General features: G+C 47.7%; 1 protein-coding gene across 4 annotated transcripts; it reads right to left on the minus strand.

Moving 5' to 3' along the window:
• Positions 1–2,691: 2,691 nt before the first annotated feature.
• Positions 2,692–17,830, minus strand: NONO (non-POU domain containing octamer binding). Of its 4 annotated transcripts, none has more exons than XM_067004960.1 (11): positions 17,712–17,830; positions 17,178–17,307; positions 14,758–14,951; positions 13,553–13,854; positions 11,334–11,429; positions 10,105–10,301; positions 9,759–9,843; positions 8,897–8,999; positions 7,490–7,532; positions 6,781–6,890; positions 2,692–3,722 (listed from the first exon to the last, which is right to left on the minus strand). In XM_067004960.1, the coding sequence occupies exons 1-11, from the start codon at positions 17,823–17,825 to the stop codon at positions 3,585–3,587; spliced, it is 1,512 nt and encodes a 503-aa protein (XP_066861061.1). In that variant the 5' UTR covers positions 17,826–17,830; the 3' UTR covers positions 2,692–3,584. The 4 variants fall into 4 exon arrangements, with proteins under 4 accessions (XP_066861061.1, XP_066861060.1, XP_066861063.1 ...); XM_067004959.1 differs by having other exon boundaries at positions 14,758–14,978; XM_067004962.1 differs by lacking the exon at positions 17,712–17,830 and adding an exon at positions 17,530–17,663.
• Positions 17,831–18,296: the final 466 nt, after the last annotated feature.

Genomic DNA, 18,296 nt, shown 5'->3' on the forward strand with positions numbered 1-18,296 from the left:
CTGCTGCTCAGCTGCACGTCGCTGCCGGGAGCGAGGTGGCCAGGAAGCCACACGTGCGCAGCGACGCAGAAATCGCCGTGTCCGCAGCTCCCAGCCCGGCCGATTTGAGGTCAGGGTGGCAGCCCTGGGGACAGGCGCAACGCACCCAACAGGGACAAGCCCCGCGCTAGGGCTGGCACTTTCTGAATGAGGGAAAGGAGGAGGTGAGGTACGGGTGGTGGCAAGAGCGCGGCGTGGGGCAGCACACCCGTCACTCAGCGTCTGGCTGGAAGCTGTGGCTGACAGCAGCCATGGCCCCACGTCGCTGGGACCGGCCCTGCCCCAGGGCAGAGCTCCGAGTAAAGCACAAGTCGCTGCGCGGGCTGGCTGTGGGCAGCACCTTTGGAACGGCGTGCGAGGAATGGCCAGCTGGGAGTTGCAAATAAAGCCTCTCTGCTTCACGCGCAGTTGAATTGGTATAATAATGAACACAAAGGAGAAAGAAAAAACGGAACAAATCGCTCTCAAAACCCACAATCTTTTCTTGTGGAAGGAAAGCCCCATTGTCACCTTGGACCTTGGAACAAGGAGCACAGGGCGCAGCTGCAGACGAGGCGCCCAGCACAGAGCCGGGGTTCCAGACCCCAAGAACTGAGCATGAAAGCAGACGTCGCCTCTCGAGGCAGCGGTGTGCCGAGAAGGACACGCAGGTCTGCAAACGATTAAAGGGAGGAGGGAGAGGGCAGTTTGAGGAAGAAGGTGACTTCACAGGGACACGCATCTGCGCAGGTGGGTGCCGATGGTGGTGAAGGGCTCCTCACACGGAGGGGCAGAGGGGAGGCACAGCACTTCTCCATGGAGCGAGGAGGCTTTGTGTGTTAACCAGTCACTGCAATCCTGCAAATCCTTTCAGAGAGGAGCCCGTCCAAAAGAAGAAAGCGCAGACCTTCCTGAAAACACGGTTTTCTTGTCTTCGGCCGGCACCCTCACGAAAGCCCACTGCCAGAATTAGCAGCGTGAGGCTTTACAGGTTTTCCTTTCGGGGGCGCCGCAGCCTAGCAGCACAGCCATCCCCAGCAGCAGGTAGAGCAGGGCAGCCAGGCTGCACCGGGGGTAGGAGCGTCCCGGAGGCAGAGCTCTGCGCCTGGCTGAGCTGCTCTGCTTGCTTTCTTTTTTAGCCAGCTCTGGCACTTACCAGGGAGACAAGCAGGTGCCTGAGCCGTGAGCAAGAGGGTACGGTGGCTCCTTTCAGCAGGGCCACGGGAAATCCCATCTCCCTTCTTGAAGTCATGAAGGGCACGGACAAGCGGAGCCTACTCTCCACTTGTGGCTTTCTGTTAAATGACAGCTCCTAGGGAGCTATAGTATGCCAAAGGGGAGGAAAAAAAAAAAAGCTTTTGTCTATTACTTTGATGTGACAAAATTATTTAGGTACCAGCTGGATTTTGCAGATTTACTCCAATTCTTGCAAATGCAGGTGCTGTTGTTTAAGGGGAGCTGCATAAAGCCTAACCTGTGAAATCCACAAATGGTGGGGGGTTAAAGCTAAGGAGCAAACTGATAAGAGCCAGACCACTCATCTGTCCTGGTAGGGAACATCTGCCAGTCACGTTCCAGGTGAAAGCCCCAAGAACAGATGCGTCCCCTTCACAAGGCAACACAAGGGCTGATCAGCATTCTAGCCACCTTCCCTGGCATTTTGCAGTGCTTAGTTACCTTAGCAAACTGACAGGTGAAAAGCATTGCCAAACTCCTCACACTGTACCTACAGGTGTTGCAATCCCTCTGACAATCACCACTAAATACTGCCAGCTACTCGTACAGACGCTGCCAAATACTGAAATAAAACAAGCAAAAGAAACAAGAACAGCAGCTGCAGTCTCTCTCCAATACAACTTACCGATCATGCCATTACAAGCTAATTACAAATACTCAATGAACAGGTGTAAACTAGTAAAAGCCTCCAGAATGACTATTCCATCTCTATTTTAACAGGGTACCCACAGGCCAATTCATAATTTTTGAAAGCTATTGCTTTGGTAACATCAGGCATCTGAAAACGTTTTCACCTTCCCTATTATTTCTCAGGTTTATAAGGCAGCTCCTTATGCTCCTACACTGTAACTCTTTCTCCCTCCCTAAGTCTCTTCCTAAGGTCCCCCTTTCTGCTCCCACCTTCCCAGTCTCAACTCAAACTTCAATACGAGAAGCTAAGTCAGAGCAGACTCCTGTCCTTGCAGATTCTCTCAGGTATTACATAAGATTGTCAGTGGTGACAATAACCATCCCTCAGCTTCCTGCCCCAGCAGAGTTCAGAGCTCTACAGGAAGGTCTGCATCCTACTCAGAGGCAACTGCAACGCAGAGCAGGGACAGACAACTTTGTACTACGCAGATCAGACACACGCTGAACTCTGTGCTCCCAGTGACTCACAAACAAGTCTCGCATTTAGCTTCTCTGCACCTGCAATGTAGACATAACCTAGGTGCATCAGGCCTTCCCTATTTTACTCTTAAACGACGTTCTCATTCCAAAATACAAACAAAACTCATTCTGTGACAAGAATTGTTAGAAAATTCCCAGGGGTTAACACCCTCTTTTTACAGAGCTATGCAAGAACAGCTTTTACTCCATAATCTGATGCTTGATTTACTTCAATCCGTAGGTACACATTTTAGTAAAAAAAAAAAAAAAGAGACAGCACACCAGATAAAAAAGGCTTAAAATCCACTTTAATAATAATGCATTCCTGTAACATTCCTCAGACAAACTCAAACTTGTTAGTGGGACAATTACAGCTTGTGTTCAAACAGTTTACACTAAATGAAAAATCTTGTAGTACTTCTACACAAAAGACAGGCAAGGTTAAGATTATACAAACATTTGTTTCAGTTAAATCTTCAGCATGAGATACAGTATCTTTGTCCAATAGATTGTACTTTACTACCAGTAAAAATAAACAGCGATACAACACATTATCAAAAAATTCATCTGAACAAGAGCCTTCCAGCCATTCAGGCTGCACATGACGGTCAACTACTTTAAAGAAACAGATGGTCCAGATAAAAAGAGTAACTACAAGTTAAGATAAAAAAAAAAGAAAAAAATGAACATAAAATCTCCCCAATTCACTACATGATGGATCATTTGGAGCTATGTAAATTTACAGAATCATGGGAGCTGCAAAATACCCAGATGCTGCCCTAGTTCTCCAGAGACTTCTTCCCTGTGCTCTTAAGTAAGGTATGCTACACTAAAATAAAAAAAATGCCAAGACAGTTTTATCTAGTTCAGTCTCAGGACTCCGGCTGCAAATAGGAAACCTGGAACGGTCAAGGCATTGAGGTCCTTGCCAGATTTTACCGTTACTGAACAACCACGGCAGCCTCCCAGAATTCATTTTCACATTGAAATTATAGGAATGCACCACATGAAATTTTCTAAAACCTTTACCAGTCAGACTGCACTCCCCTTGTCCTAGAGTGGCTTAACCAAAGCAGGCCCTAACGAACTAATTTGAACATCCACCCCCTGAGAAGAACCCTGTACGGCCTGCCAAGATTCCTTTTCTCTTTGGGGCATGTGCAGGGGGCAGCTTAATCCTGTTAGTATCTGCGACGCTTGTTAGGGCCAAATTCCCCCCCTGGATTTCCTCTGTTGAAGGCAGGCGGGTTCCCACCCATCGCTCCGAGTCCTTCCATCGCGCTGCCCTGGCCGAAGCGATCTGCAGGTGGCGGCGGAGTCTTGTAATGAGGACGAGTGCAGAAGAGGCAGAAGGAAAAACAAAGAACAAACAGCAGTTAAAAGCCATTTGAGTAGATTCGAATCCTGTCAGCATTACACAATTACAGTTCACCTTGCTGTAAGACCCCCACCCTACCAAAACCAACCCCAAAGCCCCAAAACCGGACTGATAGGACTGGTTACAGTTAAGCATTGTAGGATAAAGTCTCTTTCCCCACATAGTTTGGAGTCAAGCAAACTGGAAAACACCTTATGTCATCTCCACACTAGTGCCTTGCTGTGGAGCACATGGGAAATGCAGTCCGGGAAAGGAATTTCACGTTTCCACCATATTCCCTCACCCAAACTGAATGTAAATGAGGAGCAGCATACTAATAATACAGCAGTATCACAATCTAGATGTACGCAATGCTACAATTCTGAGGTAAGTCTGAAATACTAGTCTCGTGCCTTGGTTGTGTCCTGTCATTTCCATTCCTTTGGCTCTCCCATCTCCCAGCTGGAGCAGTGCTATCGCACAGCCTCTCCCTTCCAACATGGAGAAGAGATGAAAGGGTAATTCAGCTTGGAAGGTACCTCAGGAGAACCCTAGTCCAACCTCCTGCTCCAAGCTGAGTCAGCTATGAGGCAGATATACGGCAGACATGTCCTTTCACAACATACTGTACAGCCACCGCATCTTCCTTCCCCCTCAACATCAGGCTCATGGGTTCCATTCATTCTTCATCCACACATTTACATTAATACATACGATTTACAGCATAATACAGCACTATTACAGCACTCTTTCCATCTTTTTCCCTTCCCAGTAGATGAAGAACTCTAAGCAATTGTGAACTTTCCCTGTAGGGCACATTACATCACATTCGGGAAGGTCGCTGCAGTCACTAACCAACTGGAGCAAACGTGCAAAGTAAGTGCTACGTACACGAATAAAAAGCTGGAACACGTTGGACCAGTAACACAAACTAAGCATCTAGCCAGGATAAAGAGTTTCCAAAAAAAACCCCTATACATATTTCTGGCCATTAGAGAAACAGCTTACTGTTTTTTTTGGTCTAAGTGGTATTAATTCATCACACTGATCTGAACTCCTTCCCCGTTCCATTCCTCTCTTCACCTTCTCCCCCATAAATTTCCTTCCGTAGTATACGTTCCTTGAACCACAGCTGCTCCACTGTCCCTACCATTCAGGTAAAAAAGCTCACAGCCAAATAAAACTGTTCTTTGTGACAAAAAGACTTCCATGAAGCAGTCGCTATAGATGAAGTAGGAAGGTTTGCAGGAAAATTGCTCATTACACCAAGTACTATGAACTGCTAAAGATGAACTTTCAGGACAAACTTGAATACGACTGCTGCTGTTTCTGAAGCTGATTGGAAGTGCTGATACTGTGTGAGATTTCATCCTCTGACAGATAGGATCAACAAGCACCAAAGAAGCCATAATCTGTTGTAAAGCTCTGCAGTAAAGCCGTAACTGTGCATCACCAAAGCTTGAATTCTTTAGAGGCACCCCTCCTCCTGAGTTCAGCTACTGGATCATCTCCACACCCACATCATTTGCTTTACTAGACTTAATTTCACTTGCAAACTAAGGAAACTCCCAAACTGAAAGTTACAAGCTGCAGTCACCAACCTTCACAGCAACATTCATTTTCTATTCCTTCCATTATTTTCATAAAAACTGTAACAAACAAACAGATCGCTGCAAGCAATTCAGTTCTTCCATGTTGACAGGTTACCTCTCACCACAGTAACTATGTGCAGACTCTGAGCTCGCTGGTTTCCACATTAAATGTGACACCTTCAACAACTCCTCCAGCAGTATGAAGTAACACTCCATTTCACGTTTATAACAAGCTAAAACATGCAGTTACCATTCACCAACTAAATCACTAACGCAGCAACCATAATTCCTATCTAAACACCCTAGTTTTTCAATTTATCCCACTCGTAGCTCAATAACCTTTAAGTTAGATAGTATTCTTAAAAGCATTTTTTCCCTCCAATCCCATGGAAGTTTAATAAATGGGCTTTTTGCAAGCTGGTCGCAGCATGCTGAATGAAGTCTGTACATCTACTAAATGTTTTACAGCAACCTATTTCAGTTCACTATCAGTACTGGAATTAAATATATGAAGAAATTAATTTCTCTTCTCACTATTACGGAAACAGAGACAAGTTCTGGGTTTTCTAAGCAAAAAAAACAAGCCAACTTTTAAAATCTTTTAAGAAGGATTTCTAATAAATAGAACTTTTAGATTTCCATTACTTGTATTTAAAAATTAAATTTGTATTTAGAATTTTCCTTAGGGCTTTCTCTTTATAGTTCTTTGGTGACATATACTCAACGATGAGGATGCCTAGGAAGGTTTTAAGTTGTCTAAGGTCCATCAGGGTGGGGATGACTGGGGATGGATGGGGTGCAAAGCTGAGGAACTGTCTGCTCATACAGCTTTGTAGATGAAATGTCAGCCTTGAGTTTTGCCAGTCAAGTATTTAAACTTCAAGAAGAGTCACAGAGACCCTTTGCAAATACAAGCTACTGTTTAAAATTCAATTAAGTGTAAAAATTGAAAAAGGCAAGTAAGCAAGCATAAAGTTCACTGATTCTTTGTTATTTATTTCCTAAGCAAATCAGCTGAACTCATTTTTGCATACTTATTACCATATTCCTTTTAGCATAGGAGAGTATTGTTTTAAAAAAACTAGTGATGGACAGAACATTCCTGAAAGGTTGGCTTTATGCCAGCAAGAACATCTCCAAATACTCTCGCTCAAAGTGCTTCCCAATATGCCATTTAAAAAATGACCATGTAGTATTGGTTGATTTTAAGATCCTTCTAAAAAAGGTTTTAGCATCTTCAGAGTAAAGAAAGAAGTATTAGACTTGGTTCAATCTCAAAAATACCAACTATTATCGAGGCAAGATTAACTTCACATCAGGTCTAGGGAGACAAACAAGACTCAGCTTTAGCAGTGTCCTGCCTAACAATGAAAACAACACAGCCTACATTTAAAAGGTGTGCACGAAAAGCAGATGGAGCTACATTACCATTCCCATGGCTCCGTCAGGTATCATAGCTCCAGGACCAGCTGCAGGAGGCGCAGCAGCTGGGACGTTGGTACCACCCATAGCTCCTCTATTGTTCATGCCAATGGTACCTGGAAAAGAACCAGAAAAACCATGAACCAGAACCACAAAACACCACGTAAGCTCCCTGCAGGATTATATCCCGGGACAGAGCTCTAATCTATTAACCACCATTGCACTATCAGGTCAAGACAAACTGATCTCGCATTCCACTATTACCTGAAACCTCAGCAGGTCCTAACGCTCCCTATCTTCATTAACCACTAAGCCTGATGGTCTTTTCACTCACTTTTGTGAATGTGGCCTCAAACTGTAGGTCACGTAGCCAAATTATGGAAATCTCGTAATTGAGATTTCTTCCTGGAATCAAGGTCTAGTACCACTTGTTGTACCAGCTTCTGTATCACTACAAACTTCTTAATCACATGATGGCTCTAATTTCAACCATCTTCTGCTTACTGAACTTCCACGTACGTACAGCACTGCCTCATACCCATACATTTCCTGTCATATGACAGCTTCCTGTCACTGAAATGGGAGAAAGTTACTACGACAGTTTCTAAATAAGGACCTAATAATATACAACTGCTCAAAAAACACATGGATTTTGTAGAGAAGGACACGAATGTGCATAGAAATTAAGAGGACTACAAAAAAAAAAACCTCTTACCTCCCATGCCCATCTGCCCCATTCGCATGTCTGGTGGCTCCCTCTGGAAAAAGAGATGCCCATTTCAAATGATAAAGATCCAAGTATTTTGTAATGTAATTACACAAATTCATTGAGTTCTGGGGTTTTATTACCGGGTAGAATCACTGGGTAAATTTCAAAAGCAGATCTGAGCTACTGCTACCACTATTAACTGCTGAACAAACAGCTCTTATTTAAAGCATCTCATTTTGCAAGACAATATCCAACAGCAAAGCAATCCTGGTACAGCATCAAGCCGCAAAGCTGTGTGTGCAGATTTTACTGAACAGCAGCATAAAGAGTTATCCGATACCTGGATGGAAAGATCTGCTGAGCAGCAGTAACACATTGGAAAGAATTAGTTTTTATTACTTCCTCAGTGTAGCTAAGAAGCTTTTCCTGTTGAAAGGAATGTAAGCTTACACAACAAACATGCAGCACTGGGTCATTTCCACCAGACTACCGGCTAGTGAACACTGGGCACACAACACAGATCTCCCTCGCTGCAAAGCTAGGAGCACCTGCTCACTTCAGTGAGGATACTACTTTTCCAGGATGGGAGCTGAACAACAGATGTCACTTGACTTCACCTGTAGTCTCAGTGCCACTATTCATCAGATATTATTTATTATTTAGAGAACTCCGGAGTTCTGCTAGGTAATATTCGCATTTAGGTCAATCACAGTTTTGATCTTTTGTCTTTACAGTTAGCTATTTTGCTTAGGGGCCAATTTTTTGCTAAAATACATAAACAATTGTCACCCAGTTGCACTGACATTATTATAGCGTCTCCATAGCATGAGAGCTGCTTCCACAATAGAAAATTGCTGGGACTGAAAATGAACTGTTAACAGCTCATTACAGAACTAGCATTACTGTTATTAAAAAGCAGGCTATCACACTTTTTACATTCCAAAGAAATACTTGACCAACACCGACTTTCAAGAGTATGAGCAAATTATTGTGCCTGCAGCAGTGCCTCGAGCTAGGATCATTCCATCTGAGGAAGACTAAGAACAACTGCAGGCTAGGGATATAGCTGGGTATGTGATCACAACAGGGCTCCGCAATAGTACTTCAGAAGAGTACATCTTTGTTACTATTCTTAGAATATAATTAGTTAGCATATATTCTTCTAAACAGCAAGACAGCCACTGAGGATCCTACAGGAACAGCTGTTGGACGGTAACTGTGTTATTTACATTTTCCAGACAAAATGTTACTAAGACAGACAGGAGCCAATAACTGGCTGTAGAATGCAAGGAATGTGTATGTGGAGTCCCTCAACCAACACGTTAAGCATCCACTGGAAGTCCCATGCTGGGGAAGAGAAAAAAAATCTAATATCAGTGTCCAGATGCAATGGAAAAATAGGAATATTCATACCGCATCAGCGAAGTTCCCCTTGAAGCCTTCCTGCTGGCGTCTCATCATCTCTTCTTGTTGCCTTCTCATTTCCTCCTCACGGCGCCTGCGTTCTTCCTCTTGCCTGCAAAAAAGTGGCAAGGATGCTCAGCACCACACAAACTGATCGCTTGCGTCAGAGTTGCAGTGCTGCCTAGTGGGCTCTTGTTTTGGAAACCTACAACTTTGAAAACATTATTCTGCTGAGGTTGTGAAATATCAGGTACCTCATGATGAAAGCAAACATCTACGAGCAGGGCATTTTCAACACTCTGAATTTTAAGGAGTTCGTTATAAAACTCAGCCTGAGCACACCCACATACACAGCCACTCTCAAGTACATGCTGACTACGTTACATTGCATATAATGCATAAAAGCCAGACAGTTCTCAAGCCCCTCATATTACAAAAGTAATCTGGAGATCTTCCTGGAGCTTCTCACAATGACCCTGAGACAAGGAAGAGCTGGAACGGAGAGAGAACTCCCTGAGACTAAGTTACCTCTCAAAGGAGAGGATAGATGCTAGAATGGGGTTTCCCAACCTGCAGCACTAAAGCCACTGCACAGATTCTGACTTTTGTATCTGCCTCGGTCAAGGAGCTAAACTGAGACACAGAACTGTAAAAAAACAAATACTAGTCAGTGTCCTTTAATGCCAGCAGAAGAAACTCCTAACTCCTTCATCTTAAACCAAGTGTACAGTCTCCCTACGAACAAAAAGGCCTGAAACAACAGCTACTCTTAAGGTAGCAATTAAATTGTCACCATGAACAATGAGTGAACTGAAGAAGTGCTTCGTTCCATAACATTATGGATTCACAATTTCAGAACTTGCCACCTTACCTGATTTCCAACTGTTTACGTTTTTGTACTTCTTGGTTATGCAATTCTTCCATCCTCCTCAGTTCTTCCTGGCGTCTCATTAAATCTATAAAAGATAACAGTTAAAAAAAATAAAATCAAACTTGTCTCCTTTACCACCTCCCATCAGTTCCTGAATCAGAACCACACCACAAAGGAGAGTAACATAATAGAGCCTCCTGTAACACAGCAACATCTGTTTGTTGCTGCCACAGCTGGTTAAAAGTCAAGCAGCTGTGCCACAGCTCAACTTCAGTGGGCTCTGGCCAGCCTGCTGAGCTACCCACCCCGGGAGAAGGGCCCCGTTCTGATTATCTTCGGTTGGTACCTTGCCGCATGAGCATAACTTGGTGCTCGTGGCGAGCTGCTTCCATTTCCATTTCCAGCTTCTCTCGAGCTTCCTTGATGTTGCGGTCTACCTGTTCTTGCTGCTGCTTCTCCATTTCTATTAGAGCCTTCCAACGCATGGCATATTCATACTCAAAGCTGCCAGGCTGTGCGAATCGAGGAGGCTGCTCACGCTCCCTGTCAAGCAAGGAAGAGCTAGTGAATGCTTCAACAGAGCCAAGAGGATCTAAGAAAAATACAACTTGTGTGTAAACGCAATGGCGGATCCTTCTGACAGTTAGAAACACATCTCACTGCAATAAATAAAACTCTGTGTACACTTTTTTGCACAAATAGCTGTGCCCCAGATACCACTTCGTCTGTTGCTCGGGATGCATTCTACTCAAAGGAGAAACTTAGAAAACTATGTCCTGTCCTCCCTCACACCCAGCAACATCACTGGGTTCCTAACACACCAAGATGCTGGGCAAAAGACACGTAGAAATACTCTCGACAGAAACAGCTCCCGCTGCACATCTCATGAACAGGTTCACTCCAGAAACATACCCAGCCCAAACACACATGTTCACCCCACTAACCCCTGCAGCCCCTGCACCTGGAGCATGTGACTACTCCTAACACAGCCTCTGGGCTTCTGAAGCTCTCATCCTCCTTACTTTATCCAAAATTCATGACCTCACATGGTTTACTAACACCCACTGCTCTAATCACGACACCTGTTTACACAGGAAGCCCTCGAATACCCTGGCCTTATACCTGGATAGCTCTCCCATGCCTTGCTGCCGTTCACATCATGCGTACCATTTTCACTGTGAGTTCAGGTCTGCTTCCTCCACAGACTGTCCATAACGCTTTGAGCACATGATTTACATCTTTTGTTTCAGCTTCTCATCCCAGCAAGGGGAAAGCACACATTATCTCAAACTGACACCAATTTTTATCCCAACAACGGAAGCAGACAAACACAACAAAATATGTGGAGCCTGCCAGCCTTACCCAGCAGAGTGGATCCAAAACCACTGCTTTCTTTCAGCTAACCAATTTCAAGGGAACAGCGTAAACAATTCTTTTTCTGGAGTCAGGTCACATTTTCAGAAAAAAGGAGGACCTCTAGAAGCAGTGATAAGCCACCCTCCTACGACTCAGGCACTAGCCAAGACCCCGGAGCCCCCAGGCAGTCTCATCTCATGTCTTACGGCAGGCACATACTTGTGATATTGCTGGTTTTTGATGACCAGTTTCTCTGGTAGTCCCTCTTCATCATCATACTGATCCATGGGCTCCACAGTGACAGGCCGAGGGAATCTGTAAAGAAAAAATGAGGTGCTTTGAGGATAACTCAGGAATGAGCTTGCAGTGTAGGAAAGCCTGCGTGCTATGTCTGAACCTACGAAATACTGCTTTTAGCACTGCTCAAAGAAATTGAGTGCAGCCAGGGTTCTGAAGCAAAGTGAAAACAGTCATTACTTTTAGTGGTGTTTTTTTTCCCCCCTTTTGGACTAGGAGCTGAGCTGTTAATTGAAATCCTTGTTGAATCCAAACCAAAACTGTACTGAAAGAAGAATGCTTTCAGTTACTTGTTTAAATTAACAGCTTCACTGGAAACTTGACTTCCTGGAGTAGGATCTGCACAGCACAGTAGTACCAGAGTCTGTTTTTAGATCCCTTTCCTCCCTTGCTTCATGACCAACCACAGGCTGCACAACCCCTTCATACAATAGTCTACAGCGAGGAGTAACACTGCTCTTCACTGGCTGTATCACTCGTACGCTCTCGGTGAGACCACTGCTTCCTGTTACTGCCAACCAGCACTGCTCTGCAAGTTCCTGTTGGGCCCTGCCTCGATTTCCCAAATAATCCTCTGGAACACTTTGCAGCACAGACACTGAGCACATGTGCTTGTGTGTGCAAAAGAGAACTATTTAGCAGAAACGTCCCCATCTCTGCATCAGTTCCCCAGCACAGCACTGACACTGCTCACATCCTCAGCACAAAGCAGCGTCACAATTCAGCTTTAGCTCCTTAATCCATTTGCCAGAGCTGGGGAAGTGACAGAAACAATCGTGCCATGCCGTGGAGCAAGCAATGCCCAAACTCCAACAGGAAGGCAGGACATGAGAGGCTGAGGGTCCACAACACAGCTTTTCACTTTAATGTGAAATATTCCATTACTAATTGTCTCATTTTCCAATGTGAGCCAGTCTATTCCAAGCAGTTTATCTATCTGCTACTGTCACAACTACGACAAAGCAGAACAACTTCAATGAAAACCAAACCTCAAGTAGAAATAAGCAACACGCTGTTTTCCTGCCCCAGATGTCAAAAGCTGATGCACAGACAGCCAGAGAAAGAGGGAATGTTGCCCCCAGGTGCTCTCGGTTATACACTGGCAGTGCTTAGCTTTGCATGCTCACTTTTCAAATGTTGTTTTCGTGATTCTTTCAGGCTGTATAGTTCTGAGTCAGCAAAAGGGCACGGAGTAAATAATCCCAAGAAACTAAGGTAGCCCACAAGCTCCCTAGCAGCAACCCTGCTGCAGAGCACTACACGCTCTGCTGGCTACTCCCAAAGACTCTCAGGCAGGAAAACAGCAATGTAAAAAAAAAAAAAAACGCTGCTTTTTGAACCTGAACATGCTGTGTAGTGCCGTGCCAGATGCAGCCCCTCCCCAAAAAAAGAGGGGGGCGAGAAGCACAAAGCTTAAAAAAATTACTTTAGAAATTAGCAATATAGCCCCAATTTCAGGAAGTGTTTTATTATTAAATTCTAAGAGCATGCATACAAAATATACTTTAGTATTTTTCAGTCCCAACAGACCATAAATGGTTCCCCTCGTTGTTAAAGCAACAAGCCATGCTCTGTGGAACATATTTAGAATTAATCATTTGCTTAAGCATGTTCACAGCATTATCCAAGAACACGCTTTGTTGCCTTACGATATTCAAGCAAAGGGAAAACAAGCTTCTGACGGAGAAAACCCCAAACAACCCAGTACACCTGATCAGCTTCCCAAACACCTCGTGCCCAAGTGGTGGATCAGCGCACTGCCCAGCCGCGCACCCTGCCGAGTGCGGTCCCACCCCTCGACTCAGCGTGCACAATTAACACACTCGAGCTTTGTTTCCAGTCATGGAAATGGGTCTCCAAAACAGCTCCTGTTTCTTAAAAGCTGCTTTAATTGCCCTAAGGCAGCTTTAGTGAGGAAGAGCTTACTGGACGGCCTTACACTCTGACCCCACCAGCAGCTTCCCGGAAGGAAGCTTTGAGAGCCGAGTTTCGGCACAGACGCGCTCCTGTTGGAAAAGAAGCCAAGTTCTCCCTGGGCAAAGCACCTCCTGCCCTGCTACACCGCGAAACATTGCTCACAAGCCAACGCCACCCACCAGCCTGCACGTAACAGCACAGCGATTCTTGCCCTCCACACTTACGTAGTCAGCAGGAAAGACCCATCACTACATCTATCCAGGGCTTTCCTAGCAGCAGGCTTCCCTGAGAACTCCACAATGCCTTTTCCAGAGGATCGTCCTCTGTCATCCACAATAACCACAGCCCTTTCCACCTGGCCAAACACTGAGAAGGCTTCCTCCAGGAGCTCATTGGACACAAACTGAGGCAGGTTCCTGACTGTCAGCGATGCGCTGTGGCATGCAAAACGCACTCTTAGCTGCTTCCCACGGAGAGGCATGTTGTCTAATTCCACCTTTGCAATCTCTGCCAGAGTGCGAGTTTCCTGAAGATAAAAAAAGTCATCATTAAAACTCTCAATGCAGCATGGAATCAGCTATGTACACAACCGAGTCACAGGCGTATTTCTCCTGAACAAGTACCTCACAGAGAGGAACTAATAAACCTCCCACAGCGTGTTAAAAAAATGCCCTAACAAATCACAGCTATCCTCCGTTATCAGTGACTTTACCTGAATACACATGTAGAAAGTTTGGAGGTGGAAAAAGAAATGTATCGGACATAAACCTAATCCCACAGCCAGTGAAAACGAAGCAAATAATGATCGTTATTGATCAGATATATCAGTATATTAAGGCTACAGAATGAGTCGCTCTTTTTTCTTAAAAAAATAAATACATTGAAAACCTCATGCTGCAGCCGCTCATATTGGGGTTTTCAGAAACGTAGCACCTGAGCCACTAGTGCCTGAGAACCACGACACCACGTCGGTAACCACCTCCCTCATAGCCACACTTCAGTGTGATCGCCTGGAGATTCTCCCCTGCCACAAGAGCACCCATCACCCCAGAAATACCGTGTGATTAGCTACGTTCACAGAAACACCTCATTTACACCCTTCCAGGAGATGTCTACCTGGTCTGTAACAGCATCAGGTTCGTGTTTTCCCTCTTTTCTCTCAGCTGATTCCAGAATACCTCTACCAGGTATCTCATAAATCCTGCCACGAGCTGCCCCCATTCACGTTCCTTCCCATAACAGGCTCTAGACTAATCAATCACTTGTAGAAGCTGATCCGTGATTGTAATCCAGGTCACTTAAAATCAACGGTGGGCTTAATTATCAGAATTATCTGAAGATACCTGAACATTTGCTACTTCCAGTTAGCAACACTCCTCTAGCGCAGGTCACTGCCACAAAAACACGCCTAAGGTAGCAAGTCACTCACCAGCCTGATAAAGCCAAAGCCTTTGTCCTTGTGTATGAAGACTTCCCCTGCCTTGCCATACTTCTCAAATAACTTTCTCATCTCTTCCTCTGTAATATCTGGGGGCAGATTCCCCACAAACAGGCGGCTTCTCTGAGTGAAGGTCTTTTCACCAGGTTTCCGGAAATTCTTCAGGTCAATAGTCAGGCCTTCATCTGAGGGGAATAAGGTACACAGCTGCTCTACAGTTGGGGGGATAAATTCTATTAGGTTTCATCACAGTGAACGCAGAGACACAGGACAATACAGGTAATACCACCCATTCGCTTAGACCTCAAACCTCCCCAGCCATCTCTACAGCAACGAGGGGATTTTACTTCAGAATGGTCACTCGGGCTTCAGCTTTTGGGCAACTGCTCAAGATAACCGACCCACAATAAAGTCTGTAGTCACAATACAAAGTTTTGCTATTACAACCTGAATGAGTACAGGAAAGCTGCAGCCTGGCCAGCGATCCGATTTTTACTGAGGGGAAAAAAAAGTTCTAAAAATAATAGGCAAAGCGTTAATTTTGCCCAGACAGGTAATATTTTAGTTAACTGGTATTCTATGAGATGGGATTTGGGTTCTAGAGTCTTGGGTTCCAATCTGAATAGAAGACTGGAATGGCAAAAATAGAAAAAAAAAAAAAAACAACTAAGAATAGCCATGTAGGTAAGACCTCAAAAATTTAAAAAAATCTATATTCATTAAGTAATGCTGCACGTAAGACTAACAAATGGGACTCGTTACAGAACACCCTCAAACCCCCACATGCACAATTCACTTTAACCCCCAATTTAGCTGAAACCCAGCACGACCCCGGAAGCCCTGCTACAGACGGACACGGGGACGGCTTTATGAGCTCCCCGCCTCCCTCTGTCCCCTTTTCTTAAAGGGGCACAAAACCTCCCTGCACAGGACAGCAAGCTGCAGAAAGCAATTCCACTTTTTTTTTTTGTTTCTGTCTTTTGTTCCTTTTGCAGTTTTTCCTCTCTTTCATTTGACACAAGCAGCTTACGGATCAATTCCTATCCAAATTGCTTTGCACAGGATCCACCTCATGGCCACGCGTCTGAAGTAAACTCAAGCGGTTCGATTCAGACTACGAAGCAGGGTACGAACCAGGAAAAGCCATTCATGCAAAGGCAAATGTTAAGGACAAGCCTTTTATGAGTACAAGCACACCCCCACAGCTAACCCTAAAAACCCGGGCTGGTAATGTATAGAAGAGTAGCAAAAGGACAGCAAGTGATTTACTTCACACAGCTCAGTCACTTCGGTGAAGCGTTTGTCTTGCAAACGACTCCAGGCTGTTATCAGAGGCGTTTGGGGGTCAATTGCAAGGCCTGCAAATACCCTCAGCGGGACTCAGGGCAGCATTAACCAGCATCGCTGTTCCACCTTAAGCAGATCCACTCAAAGGAATGCGAGATGCAGACTGTCACTCCGAGCTGATCCCTCCGAGAACACAACAATGCTGTTCTTGTGCTGCATTGTTCCCAACCTGACTGGAAACAAACTAGTCGGCCACCCTTTTCTATGATCTCCCACGAACCTGTTTAACAGGATCGCTTAATAAAAACACCCGTGAATTTTATACTAGCCAAACATCTGCATGTGGGTTCACTTAAACATGCAGCTGAGAGAGAAAACCACAGAGGAATCATGCATAAGGAACACAGCCAAGCGCATTTAGCTCAGGAAAGCCTTCGAGAAAGCCAGCAAAGCACACATGCGACTTTTATCCTCTTTTGTTTTGAAAAGCCAGTATTAAGACTTCAAAAACAAAACAAAAGAAAATAAAACATAGAAAAAAAAGAGGTTTTTAGTATAACCAGAGCACTTTCCCCGGCTCTGAAGGTGTGAATGGCAGTGCCCCGACGCCCCAGCTGTAAACTATAGTTAGCTCAGTTAGCGCCCCAGCAGTCATTAACGCAGCGCGTTTCAGGGGAAGCGATTGCGATCTGACTGCCAAGCAGCAGAGCTGCGGCCCGCGGTGGTTAAGAACAAACTCAGGAGCGCCCCGAGTTACAGCAGGGGCCGGCACCGGTGACAGCTGGCAGGCCGGCTTTCGAACGGCGAAGTAAATAAATAAGAGGAAGCATCGGGCAGCGCTTTCTGTGCGAGAGCCCAGCCTCAGCGCCGCGCTGCCGGCTCTGTGCGAGCGCTGCGGGCACAGCCGCGTCTCTAGGGGCCGCGGCTCCGTGTGCCGGGCACTGGAGGCAGGCCGTGCCCGTAAACCCTTTTATGGCCGGGAGAAGGGGGAAAAAAAAAAAAAGGGAAGCGGAGCGGGGCGCAGCGGGCCGCAAAGTTTACGGGAAGGCCGCGGAGGGGCGGGCGGGCCGCGCGCCGCGTACAGGACCGGGGAGTTGCGGGAGGGCCCCGCGGCCCGCACTCACTCTGGCTGTTGGCCTGCTGCCCGTTGGCGGGCCCGGCGGGCGGCGGGTGCGGCGGGTGCTGGTGCTGCTTCCGCGGCGCGTGGTTCTGCTTCTCCATGCCGAAGCCCTTGTTGCCCTGCATCTTCCCCACCTGCGGGCACACGCGCACGGCTCGCACACGGGGCACGGACGGACCCGGGCCCCCCCCCCACAGTCTCTCCGGGACCTCCCCCCCCCCCGCCCTCCCGCCTCGGCGGCCGCGTGTGGCGGCGGGGCGGGGCGCTGGCCTCGGCGGGGCTCCCGGCGGAGCGGCCGGGCCCGCGGCAGCGCGGAGCGGCCCCGGGCGGCGGCCCCGTGCCGGGCGCGGCCTCACCTGGCGGCGGCGGGCGGCGGCGGGGCGGATCGCGGCCTGCTCGGCCCGCTGCAGCCCGGAGAGGAGCGCGCGCGCGGCCGGAACTCGCGCAACCTACCCCCCTGCTCCCGCCGCCCGCCCTTCCCATTGGCCGCCCCGCCGCCCGCCCCGCGCCGCCATTGGCCGCGCCCCCCGTCACTCACGGGCCGGCCGCGGCGGGGCGGGCCGAGGCGGGCGTGCGGCCCTCTGCGCGGCGCCGATTGGCCGCGAGGCGGCGGCGGCCCGCAGCGCGCGCCGCCAATCAGCGCGGCGGGCATCACGCTCGGTTGAGAGGCGAGCGAGGGGACAAAGGAGCCGAGCGAGCCGCCGGCGGCCGCCGCGCAGGCGCAGTGAGGCCGGGCGCCGCGCATGCGCGCTGTGATCGGCGGGGGGGGCCGCTGTCTTTTAAAGGGGCCGCGGCGGGCTCCGAGCGCGTGCCGCGCCGTGCGCGCCCCCGCCCGGCGGTGCCCGCGCGCGTGCACGGGGCCGGCGGCGGGAAGGGCGTGAGGGGAGCGGGGCGGGGCGGGGCGGGGCGGGGCGGCAATAAAGCCTCGAGAGGGAGCCTGAGGGGGGCGTGAGGGGCGCGGGGGGGGGGGGCGTGTGAGGGCGTGCCGGGGGAGGGGCGGTCCCGGCTGTGGGGGGGGGGTGCCGGGTGCCGGGTGGGGGTGGCGCGGGGGAGGGGCGCGGGCCGGGGGCCGGGGCAGCCCCTCCCGGGGGCGGTGCCGCGTCCCGGGCCCCCGCGAAGCCCC

The sequence above is a fragment of the Anser cygnoides genome, chromosome 13 (genome assembly GCF_040182565.1).
Source record: "Anser cygnoides isolate HZ-2024a breed goose chromosome 13, Taihu_goose_T2T_genome, whole genome shotgun sequence".
In the NCBI taxonomy this organism is placed as follows: Eukaryota; Metazoa; Chordata; class Aves; order Anseriformes; family Anatidae; genus Anser; species Anser cygnoides.

What these genes read in the sequence shown, in the direction of transcription:
- NONO (XM_067004959.1), bottom strand. Translation starts at nt 17,825, where the DNA reads ATGCCCGCCGCGCTGATTGGCGGCGCGCGCTGCGGGCCGCCGCCGCCT. An exon ending in AAAAACCAGCAATATCACAA is followed by an intron (nt 10,302 to 11,333) that starts GTATGTGCCTGC and finishes CTTGCTTGACAG; the next exon opens with GGAGCGTGAGCAGCCTCCTC. An exon ending in GGGGCAGATGGGCATGGGAG is followed by an intron (nt 6,891 to 7,489) that starts GTAAGAGGTTTT and finishes GTTCTTTTCCAG; the next exon opens with GTACCATTGGCATGAACAAT.